The sequence below is a fragment of the Lepidochelys olivacea genome (assembly GCF_965140295.1).
Source record: "Lepidochelys olivacea isolate rLepOli2 genome assembly, chromosome: 25".
Lineage (NCBI taxonomy): Eukaryota > Metazoa > Chordata > Testudines > Cheloniidae > Lepidochelys > Lepidochelys olivacea.
In genome coordinates, this window is record NC_140435.1 from 18,631,651 (window position 1) to 18,643,872 (window position 12,222).

General features: G+C 45.8%; 1 protein-coding gene and 1 long non-coding RNA gene across 4 annotated transcripts in view; one reads left to right on the plus strand and one right to left on the minus strand.

The window, feature by feature from the left end:
* The first annotated feature begins 3,362 nt into the window (after positions 1 to 3,362).
* LOC311512947 lies at positions 3,363 to 7,573 on the plus strand. Its single transcript, XR_014709621.1, has 2 exons — positions 3,363 to 3,445; positions 5,347 to 7,573. It is a non-coding gene; the product is annotated as an uncharacterized lncRNA (long non-coding RNA).
* A 1,508-nt stretch (positions 7,574 to 9,081) lies between these two features.
* The window catches only part of MAST3 (microtubule associated serine/threonine kinase 3), a 58,989-nt gene continuing 55,848 nt past the window's right edge, over positions 9,082 to 12,222 (minus strand). For all 3 annotated transcript variants that reach the window (XM_084614421.1, XM_084614423.1, XM_084614422.1), the window contains one exon: positions 9,082 to 11,895. In XM_084614421.1, the coding sequence (XP_084470547.1) occupies positions 10,667 to 11,895 (1,229 nt within the window). In that variant the 3' untranslated portion in view covers positions 9,082 to 10,666. The remainder of the gene's footprint in view (positions 11,896 to 12,222) is intronic.

Genomic DNA, 12,222 nt, shown 5'->3' on the forward strand with positions numbered 1-12,222 from the left:
CTGGCTGCTCCCCTGTGACCCCCCCACCGCCCCCCAGGCTGCTCCCCTCAGTGACCCCCTCAGCATCCGCACCTCCCCTCAGTGACCTCCCACCCCGCTCCTCAGAGTCCCCCGGCCACTCTCCTGTGACCCCCCCCAGCACCCATCATGCATCACAGCCCCCCAGCTACTCCCCTCAGTGACCCCACCACCACTCCCCAGCACCTGTCACGCCTCTCAGAGCCCCTTTACCTCCCCAGCATCCTCCACGCCCCTCAGAGCCCCCCCCAGCTGCACCCCTCAGTGACCCCCCCAGCACCCATCATCTCCCTCTGAGACACCCCCCCTGTGCCCACCCTGCCTCTCTGTGATGTTGTTGTCATTGAGGGGCGCCATGGTTGCTCTCCAGCCTGCATCACACCCAGGCATCCAGAGAGCCAACAGGCCTGGGGCACCTCGATGCTGACAGCTCCTCCTGTCCCCCGCAGGGAGTATGGACACACCAGCACCGAACCCGCACGTGTGGGACCCAAATTGTCATGGTGAGTTTTTTACAATCATGTGTGTTTGGTCTATCAGGTGCTGCCCTGCCCCTATCCCAAACTTACTGAGTAAGGGGGTTTGGTCCCTGCTGCAGGTGCTCTCTCCCCATCTCCTGCCCAGCTACTAATTCAGCCCCACCCATCCCCACTCCAGTTCAGCCCCCACCCCCACTCCTCCTGGGGCTCACTCCCCTCCCCCACAGGGCTGCAGTGGCACCCCCCCCATTCCTTCCTAGGTGTGTGGGGGAGAAATAGAGGACCCATCTGTGCCCCTTGTTTGCAGGAGGGGAAGGGAAAAGGCTCCTGAGCTGCTAGGCTTTTGGCCCCCCTCCTGCGAGAATGGCTTGGAGTTGATGAGGAGAGAGCGCTGCCTGTGGCAGCTTTAAGAGGTTTTTCTGTCCTAGAAAGCAGGCAAGTTGGACAAGACAGCCAACGAGGGGTCTTAAGCACCCTGGGAGCCTGGAACATCTCAGTGTGTCGGAGGCCTTGCTCCAGCCCCAAGCAAATCCCTTCACTGGTTAAAAAAAAAAAAGCCACCAGCCCTGGCAGCACTGCACAGACACACACAGCTAGACACATTCAAACTTCCCACAGTACATGGGACCACTCACACTGCACTGGGGCCTGGCGGAATACAGCTTTTACTGGCTCAATTTTGGGCCTCAAGCATGCTCCACAAGGCTCACCCAAACAAGTCACTTTAAAGGGCAGAGTTAAAGATCCCATCTTCTTTCAGATCAGCAAACTAAAAGGCAGGGAAAGCCTTCTCAATATTCCCAGGTGGACAGAAGGCTCTTCCCTTTACCTGAATTTTTTGCATCTGTCTTCACGGCTGAGGATGTGAAGGAGATTCCCACAGCTGAGCCATTCTTTTTAGGTGACAAATCTGATAAACTGTCCCAGATTGAGGTGTCATTAGAGGACATTTTGGAACGAATTGATAAATTAAACAGTAATAAGTCACCAGGACCAGATGGAACCCAAGTGTTCTGAAGGAACTCAAATGTGAAATTGCAGAACTACTAACTGTAGACTGTAACCTATTATTTAAATCAGCTTCTGTACGAGATGACTGGAGGATAGCTAATGTGACGCCAATTTTTTAAAAGGGCTCCAGAGGTGATCCCAGCAATTACAGGCCAGTAAATCTGACTTCAGTACCGGGCAAACTGGTTGAAACTATAGTAAAGAACAAAATTGTCAGACACATAGATGGCCATAATTTGTTGGGGAAGAGTCAACATGGTTTTTGTAAAGGGAAATCATGCCTCATCAATCTACTATAATTCTTTGAGGGGATCAACAAGCTTGTGTACAAGGGGGACCCAGTGGATATAGTGTACTTAGATTTTCAGAAAGCCTTTGACAAGGTCCCTCACCAAAGGCTTTTAAACAAAGTAAGCTGTCATGGGATAAGAAGGAAGGTTCTCTCATGCACTGGTAACTGGTTAAAAGATAGGAAACAAAGGGTAGGAATAAATGGTCAGTTTTCAGAATGGAGAGAGGTAAATAGCGATGTCCCCCAGGAGTCTGTACTGGGACCAGGCCTATTCAACATATTCATAAATGACCTGGAAAAGGGGGTAAACAGTGAGGTGGCAGAATTTGCAGATGACACAAAACTAGTCAGGATAGTTAAGTCCCAGGCAGACTGCAAAGATGTACAAAAGGATCTCTCAAAACTGGGTGACTGGGCAACAAAATGGCTGATGAAATTAAGTGTTGATAAATGCAAAGTAATGCACATTGGAAAACCTACACATATAAAATGAAGGGGGCTAAATTAGCTGTTCCCATTCAAGAAAGAGATCTTGAAGTCATTGTGGACAGTTCTCTGAAAACATCCACTCAATGTGCACCGGCAGTCAAAAAAACAAAAGAATATTGGGCATCATTAAGAAAGGGATAGATAATAAGACAGAAAATATCATGGCCTCTATATAAATCTGTGATACACCCACATCTTGAATACTGCATGCAGATGTGATCGCCCCATCTCAAAAAATATATATTGGAATTGGAAAAGGTTCAGAAAAGGGCAACAAAAATGATTAGGGCCATGGAACAACTTCCATATGAGGAGAGATTAAAAAGACTGGAACTTTTCAGCCTAGAAAAGAGATGACTAAGGGGGGATATGATTGAGGTCTATAAAATCATGAATGGTGTGGAGAAAGTAAATAAGGAAGTGTTATTTACTCCTCATAACACAAGAACTAGGGGTCACCAAATGAAATTAATAGGCAGCAGGTTTAAAACAAATAAAAGTATTTCTTCACACAATGCACAGTCAACCTGTGGAACTCTTTGCCAGAGGATGTTGTGAAGTTGAACAGGGTTCAAAAAAGAACTAAATAAATTCATGGAGGACAGGTCCATCACTTATTATTAGCCGGGATGGGCAGGGATGGTGTCCCTACCTTCTGTTTGTCAGAAGCTGGGAATGGGCAACAGGGGATGGATCACTTGATGATTCCCTGTTCTGTTCATTCCCTCTGGGGCACCTGGCACTGGCCACTGTCAGAAGACAGGATACTGGGCTAGATGGACCTTTGATCTGACCCAGTCTGGCCGTTCTTATGTACTTGTCATCTTTGCCCAAGAGATACTGGGGCTCTTGTTTAGTCTGACCTCCTCCTTAATCTACTGAAGCTCAGCTCTGGCCTAATTCCAGCACTGATGCTTATGGCAGCAGGTCTTGCCATGCCCGGCTCAGCTACCATCCCAGAAGGCAGTGAGGAAAATAGAGAGACACACATGATTAGCTCCAAAAGGTTTAAGTAACATCTTTTCCCCGCAGAATGGAAGCTTTATGGTGGCAGTGGGAGCAGCCTGTCTTTTATTCTTTTGCTGTTGTACTGCAATCCATGCCAATGAGAGACAGGCAGCTGGAAGCGTGATTTTGTGCAGACACATCTCAGCTGGTAGGTGTCAGACAGGTAATTGTGTACATATGGAAGAGGAAGATTTGTCTTTCCAGTCTTGCACATTTTTGCTAGCTGATGACTCTTGCAGGGTGGGAAAGCAGAGCAGCTAGATTCAGCTAAAGCATATTTTAAATATTTTGTGAGAACAGGCCCAGTTCCATGTTTAAATGGGTGCTGATGAGATGCTGCTCACCTGCCAGCGAAGCACACTGGATTTGGCAACTGGCTGACATGGCTCACTGGAAATACATTTCAAAATGGAGACAGTTTTATTTTTGTCCAGGGTAAATACAGAATCCAATTTTCTGGCCCATGTTTAGTGAGCACTTTGTCATTTATGCAAGTTTCTGAGGATCCAGGGTGCTGCCAGAGTCAGTTTGTCCATGCTAAATTAATTTCAGATCAAAGGGTGACTCAGGCCTCCCACAGATGACAACCAGTCATAAACAGAGTAAGCTGGGAAGACAATGGCTCAAATATCTAGAGTGGAATGAATAGAGACCAGGCTTTCTGATTTGTCCAGGTGGTCAGTGCTGTCCCTGATGAGAGAAGCCAGAACGAAGTGGACAGAGGGCACAGATAGCATTCCCAAAGAGGTTTGAGAGGAAATGGGTAGGAGGCAGTAAAGGAAGGTTTTTTCCTTAGGTTTGGGGAAAAAGTGGTTGACAAGATCTCACACACTGAAGAAGGCTGGAGTAGCGCAGGTCCTCTGAACAAGGCAGGAGAGGACGGAAGTGACAGGGTCAGTGGTGTGGAGTTCAATAGGCTTGAGGTCACAGAACTGTGCAAGAGGAAGTGGAAGAGTGTGCCCAATTTTGAAAGAAATCAGAGAGTGGAGAAAGGGATTAAACTCTTTGGACAGGGACCATCTTCCTGTTTGCGCAGCACCTTGTGCCATGATCCCTGAGTGGGGCCTCTAGGCACAACGACACTACAAATAAATAAGGGAACAGAAATGAAAGGGGAGGAGATGGGAAAGAGAGAGCATGCAGTGCTTGAAGACCACGTCAAGTGAGTCACCAAGATTGTTAGTCAGTCCAGGCCATGATTGGGAGGCCTCATGCAGTTCAGCAGAGTAAAGGGAAAGACATCACATCAGAGAGGTTGGAGGATGGGGTGGGGGATATGGCAGCCACCCAGAGGAGGAGGACAAAAGAGTGAGGCAGGTTGATTGGGTTGTAGAAGATGCCACAGGACAATAGCTGGAAATGAAAGAAGCTGGACAGCAGTGATGCTGAGGGGAGCAAAGAGTCTGCGGTTGGAGGCAGAGAACTGGCTTTCAGAAAGCGTGAGGAGACAAAAGAAGTGAGATGGAGGTCAATGGGGCACAAACTGGGGAGGCATGCACAAGAGGTTGGAGGCGCACAGAAACGGGAATCCCGTGCATCCCACAGGACCCACTGCCATAATAGCGGGAGTGGAATAAAAAGAGTGGGTATTGCAGAGCAGGACAGGAGAGGGATTAAAAAAAAAAATAGTTCTCCCATACCGCAAACAATATGAATGCCCTGGCTGGCAGCAGCCACTCTCCAGCCGCCCAGCCCTGAAGGCAGCACGGGCGTCAGCAGGATTACTTCAGACTACAAGTGATGTGGGGGAGGGAGGGTGACCAATGGTAAAGGGGGCATGACTGGAAAAGTTTGCGCATCACTGATGTAGATCATGGGTTGCAGTGAACTTGTCACAGGCAGAGCAAAGGAAGGGAAGGAGGTCATGAATGAGAAATATTTGGTGGTCCCAGGTACTATACTTTAGCTCCTTGGGCTGGTCACTCTTGTGCATCCTTTTACTTGATTAGACCAGTTGTCAATGCCACAGATGCAATCCTGGTCTTGAGCCTGCTGGCTGAGTTGACAGCATCAGCTAGTGCTTCAGCTAATTTCAGGATTTTACTCTAGAATCTACTGGATGAAGCTGGGATGTGAACTGCCATTCAACAAGATCTTCACACCAAGGAACAAACTGACAGTGTAGTCACAGGCATGGAATTGCAAAATCTGGAAGGAACTGAAGCAGTTGTTACACTGCATGCCATTTACTTCGTGTTACACATCAGGAAGATTGGGTAGTGAACATGCAGGAGTAATAAGAAATCTATTTCCAAAATGTTCTTTCCAAGCTTCAGTATCAGCAGTTCTGAACTAAGTACTCCCCCCTTGAACAGAAGGCTATGAACTTCAGCTCCATCTCAAGGAACAATTTTATTACAACATGAAACTTTTTCTGAATAGATTCATACCAAGACCAGTGTTCAGTATAATACAGGAAGACAGAGTCCTGTTTACTTTTAAGACATTTTCCATAAAAATCCTTTTAATACAACTTCTGAAACAAGAGTTTTATTCTTAAATACTAGTTCAGCCACTGTCCTGTTGATCCCCTTTTACAGCTGGTCAGTGTAAAGGAGGTGTCCATTTTTAGTTTTTTTCAAAACAACAATGCTAACTTCCTGAGTGGTTAATAGAGAAGGCAGAGGAAGCAAGCAGAAAGCCTATCCTAAATAAGAGAGATGCAAAAAAAATAAAAAAATAAAAAAAATAAAATAAAAAGGAAACAAGTGATTCCGCAGAAACAGGATTACAACAGAGAGTAATTGTTGGCAACATCATTTCAGAAGCAAAAACACTTCATTCTGCATCATCTTCTAGCAAAGAACCATTTTGTTCACTAAACCCCAAGACCAGAAAGTGCTTCTGTGCCTCCACAGGCTGATGATGTGGAATTAATACATGCTCTTGGCCACCAACATGATTGTTTGCTTGTTTTCTGGGTAAACTACTACAAGGATTAACACAGGAGAAGCAGTCAATTTAAAACAGCCACACAAACGTAAAAAAACCAAATTCTGCTTAAATAAGCAATCAAAATAGAAAGCTAGCATCACCAGTTACTCTCAAGTCTGGGGTGGGAAAAGGAATCACTTTACGGTGGGATTGGTGCTACAAAATGGCATAGACATTAGCATTATACAAATAATAATAAAAAAATACCATTCTGACAGCTTTGCACACATGGTTAGGTATCATCGCCATACAAACTGTACAGGGAAGGATATAAATAAGTGTTTTGACATAAAAGCCCAATACTTGCACTGTGTCAGTTTCTGCAAACACTGCAGTTAGAAAAAACACACATGCATTATCAAATGTAAACATTTACATCATATAAAACCTTAGAAATGCTGGAAAATGCCAGAGGGACTCTTCATACAAAATCCACCAGCACAAGAGGGAAAGGGAATTCAGAAATTACAACTAAAGACAACTGAGACAACACAGTGTAGTTTATTACATTTTTAATAAAAAGGTAGAGCTCTAATTAAATGCTCCGTTCACTCAGAAGCCTCTGTGGAATGTCTGTATGTTCTGAAAGCACATCCTGGGGAAGGTTTTAGAAATTAGCTTTATGCAGAATACAGCAGAGAAACTGCAAATCACTGAAAATAAACAAAAACTCAATATTTGCATGAATATTCTGAAACCTGGCCCAGGGAAGGAGGGAAACAGATGGATAAATTCCAGTTGTGCTTTTCCTAACCAACTCTGTCTCATGTGGAACATCTCAGAAAAGAAGATCAAACTGATTAATTTATTTTGGCTCGGAAGTATTTAAATCTCTCTCTACAAGGAAAAAAAAGCATTAAACAGAAACAAAAACCCTCTATACGATTATAAAATTCAATCATGTCTAAAACAAGCGGTCTGAAAACAAGTTCCTCTCTCTCCCCCCACCCCCATTCTAAATAGTCACAAGTAATTAGTAACCCTTCAGCTAATTTTCATTTGGTTCAGACACACAGGTCCCTGAATGAGCTTTGAGGTCTGACAGATCTATCAAACCCCTAGCTTGCCTACTTATTACATCTTCACTGGCAATCCTATTGCTCACACAAAGCCTGAAAAAACAAATACTTTCAGAGGATAGGCATAGGCAGTACAGTGCTGTAGTTCTCATGCATGAGATACAAGATGGGGTGTTCACACAAACTCTTACAAACCTCTACAACTATCTAGGTTTTGCCTATATGTCTAAAAGTACAAATTGACCATCGCATGGACATTTAAAAGTGTGCCCAAGCTCAAACAGTCTTTGGAAGTCAGACCACGAGAATTCTACTTTTTCTTTTCCTTTAAAAAGTTTAATATTGGAAGTTATAAATATTCAAATGTTGAGATGCTGTTAATGTGGCAGGAATGCACAAGTGCCAGCGGAGCATCACTGAGTCCTTGAAAGCTCACATAATCTGCCCAGATGTCATAAAAAGAACCCCACACTAGAAACCCAGCATAACATGCAAAACCCCAACTAGTATTTTCTGTTTGAGGGCTGAGTTCCTGTTCTAGCCCCTGAACAAGGCTGACACAATAGAAACAGCCAGTGATACAGTCTATTTGTGTTTTGTTTATTAAAGAATATACACTTTCCAAATGAGTTAGAGCTTCAGTTTGGAAAAGCTAGGCTGGCAGGTGGTACTGCCCTACCCTACTCCTAGGAGCTGCCATGGAGAGCACGGTTATATGGGAGAGAGGAAAAGGACATACCTGGGGTAGAGAACACATTAAATAATTACATCATCTTTGTTGGTGACGAGGTTTGAATGAGGGATTGGGAGGAGAGATGTTCAAGTCTTTTTTTTAAATGGAAAAAATAGGCAAGTTCCTCTTAAGAAATCTCTTAATGTTCCCTCCATTCCTGGTTCTACTCATAGTAAAGATCTTAAGAAGGTGCTTCTTGTCAAGTCAAATTTATAGCCTTTCTTGTCTCCCTTTAACATGGGAGCACAATATGAATGGGACCAGGCTAGCCAAGAGCAGCTGGAAAACAGGAACAGTTAAACAAGGTTAGATATCTGGTGCCAAGAGGTAACCTGCACTTGGCTGCTTATTCAGCATGTAAAGCCAGTGGGCAGGGTTTGTAGGCTCACCCTTTACAACAGGGCCTTGAGCTGAACAATGACAGTCCTCACATGCTGCAGATTCAAGGAAAGGTAGAAAGCACCGAGGGACATCAGCCAGTCCAGACTTTCCTTGCCCATCACATCTAGTCCTCTGATTTGAACTAGAAGGTGCATGAAGACAGGGAACACAGGACCTAACAATGCGACAAGAGGAGGATAGATATTGCTCATAGACTAATCCCAGCTTTGTGGTTCTTTAGCTGTTGTCAAACTGCTTCTTAGGTGTCATCTTGATTCCAAAAGATGGAATCCTGGAGTGTCTTATAAACTGACACACTAAGACATATTCTAGCCCAATACATCACATATCTCTGTCACATGATTTAAAGGAGTCTAATCCCTTGGTGTATCCCCCCTTGCCAGCAGCACCTCAAGTGAAAATCCCTCAATTTCCTCAGCTGCTAAATAGCAATTTTGATCAATCACCAAATGCCAGGAGATCCCCAAGCGCCATCTCTTGCAACTAAGACTAACATGATTAAATCACTCCTGATGAGCCAGCCTGGTGATGCTCATTACCATGACAGGTTTCAGAGTAGCAGCCGTGTTAGTCTGTATCTGCAAAAAGAAAAGGAGGACTTGTGGCACCTTAGAGACTAACAAATTTATTTGAGCATAAGCTTTCATGAGCTAGAGCTCACTTCATCGGATCCACTGAATGCATCCGATGAAGAGAGCTGTAGCTCATGAAAGCTTATGCTCAAATAAATTTGTTAGTCTCTAAGGTGCCACAAGTCCTCCTTTTCTCATTTCCATGAGGCAGGCATGGTAAGATTCTCAGCAGAGTCTCTTGCTCTGTGGGGAGGAAACACAATTAGCACCTAGGAGGGAGCAGCTCACCTCACTCTGCAGAAACCCCTCTGGCTGAGCTAGCAGCGACACTGGAAGGCTCTGAATCTGTTATCACCCAAGAAAGATAACCGCAACATGGAAAGAACTGGAGGGAACTTCTGTAGGTTACTAAAACATTCATTTTCCACCCCAAACACCCTGGCTTATATGCAGCATCAATTAACATAGATGGGAACTGGCCACACACAGCAAGGGAGTTCTCACTCTCACTCTCAAAATCAGTCCCATCTTGACAAATGCGCACAGAGACCTTGCTGCCCTTTATCAGTACCACTGTGTCCTAGAATTGGCCAAGTCAACATGTCAAAGAAGAAGTAGTGGAAGAGTAATGATTCAGCGCACACACTAAAGAGGAGCTGGTGTTTGAGATGTATACACAACATTCTGGGGGAGAAATGTTCAATGCCAGTGACAGCACAAGGCCAGGATATGGAAACTGTTCAACAACGTTTGTCTGGGATTTGTAATACTTGATTTATACATTCCTGGTGGCCATCAATCACACGCGTGTCCCCTGCCCAGGAGCATCATAAAACACCAAAGCAAAAATTCTTCCCAAACAAACATATTGGGGAGAGGGAAATTTATGCCTAATTCTGAGACATCTGGCATTGGCAAGAGTAGGGTACTGGACTAGATGGACCATTGGTCTGTTCCAGAACACGAATCACATCATTATAAAGTTACTGCTTTTACCTTCAATGAAGACCAGCTCTTCCGGGAAGAATAAGACACCTGTATGAAGATCAAGGCACCAAGACATACCCTGCTGTGCATATCCCTACCAAAAACGGTATTTTAAAGCTTGGCTCTTAACTGTTTTCTTTGTGCCTTGCCTCTTGAAACTGACAATAACAAAAGGGGCAAAACTAATGGTTCTTAGAAATGATAGAACATATAGTGCATTTCAGAGGTGGGATTATAAACATTTACAAAATAGCGGTAATGCTTCCCCTAGCACAAAAGTCAGTTGAGATGCCCTCAGATGCCTCTTCTTAGCTTATAAAGGTAATAAATTAGTTAGAAGGATTCACGTCTAGTCCTTTCTATTTACAACGGTTTAGGTCCTACTGAGGAAACGCCATCACAACAGAGCAGCTTCCTTAGCTCTACAAAAATATTAACATCTTTCCAGTTAGTACAAAAACCTTTTGTAAGTAAATTCGTCAAATTATTCCCCACCCCTGCCAGGTCTGATGTTAAAAATGTTTCAGGTGCATTTACTCTCACAAAACGCAGGTATGTAATTTGAAGAGCACATCTCAGCAGCTGGATGGTGTGCCAGTCTCCAGCGCAGATTTGCTTTTTCTGGAAGCTGATCCCTTGTGGAGTTCATGCAGAGTTGAAGATGCCCTGTCACTGTGTTGACTGTTCACCTTTAGCAGTTCCTTTTGCTAAACGTGTGGCTATTACTCATCCTTGACTTTTTTACGAGCTTGATCATGCATCTTTTGTTGATTTGCGCTGGGCGTCTCAGTTTCTGTGCACTCATGCTCCTGCATTCCTGTGCTCCCCCACAACTTCAGCCTTGGAGGCGCTTTGCTCAGCTGGGGTGAGCCCACCATGCCCTTACCACAACATGTCCTATGTGGGGACCCAGAAGCTGGTGAGGGCTCTTGCCCCGCACAGAGCTCTCTCTGCCCCCGGTTCTCTCTCCACTGGGAGGAGACACTCTTGTATTCCACTGCTGTAGTTCCATCCATTTGTTCAGTATAAACCCTGGCCATCAACTGGATAGGGTAGGACCCTTGGCATTCCCACTCAGCTGTGTTAGTCTCCTGTTCATCGCTCTCTGACCCTTGAACTGCTATCTGGGGCACCACAGTAGGCATCTGCTCTGGGTTTGGGGGCTCTGAAGAGCTACCAAATACTGAACTTGGTCTGGTCTCCACCCAGGAAGCTGCATGAGGGGAAAGTCTCCATGGCGCATGCTCCTTGTCCAGCTTGGCCTCTGTTTTCGTGCCATCCTCACTCACAGGCACCAGCTCTGGCTCATCGAAACTCACTTCTTGGACAGCTTCTTGCTTTTTAAAGGAGTCCCTGCGCTCTGACAGGTTCAACCTCCTCATGACAACAACCTCCTGGTCGCGGTCGTGCCTTTCCCCTGTCCAGTCTCTCATTCGGGGGGTCCCTGGGTAAGCCATAGCACAGAGCTCTCCCGCCTGGATAGGAGTCTCCCGCTCCCCGAGAGACTCCCCCATCCCGTCTCCTGGAGGCATTTCCAGTGTGAGCTTCCGACTGCTGATGGTTTTCTTTTCTGCTAGGTAGGTAGCTATTTTCTCAGCAGACTGGACTCGTTTTAGCAGAGGGGACCTGGGGCCTTCGGCACTCCTGGGCCGAGACACTTGCCTGACAATGGTGGGGGGAGACAGGGTCTTGCCCTGGAAGGAATGAACGTTTTTGGTGTAACTTGGTAGTGGCGATGGGGACCTCTGAGGAGAAGGTGGCTGTGGGACTGAAGAAGGAGTACATGCAAGGGGAGATGGGGGGATGCTGCTGGTGGACTTGCGGCGCCCCACCTTGTAACGCTGACCACTGAGCTTCGGCACTAGCCCATGAAGAGAGCTCGGTCTGATGTGTCCTGCAGGAGAGGTGGGGGTGCTAGAGGATGGGGAGGTGCTCTGTGGGGAGACAGAATCTGCCAGAGAGAGAGAGAGAGAGAGATCAACTCACCCAAGATGAATACTATGCTCACATTCCTTACACATCACAGGGCTCGGGCAAGGTCAGCATTTCCAGCATCAGTCTCACATATGGTGGGCCTGAATGAGATGTCCGCCAAATCAAGGCACTTCATGAATGATTTGGAACCTGGCTACTTTACTCTGAGCAGCACTGCAAGTTACAGGGGGACCCACAGGTTCCAATCACTGCATACGAACCCAGCTGCAACTGCAGCTGACCTAGTGCTCCCTCTTGTCATTCTACCCTGTGTTTTTATACACTGCGTTTCTCCGTCCTTGCC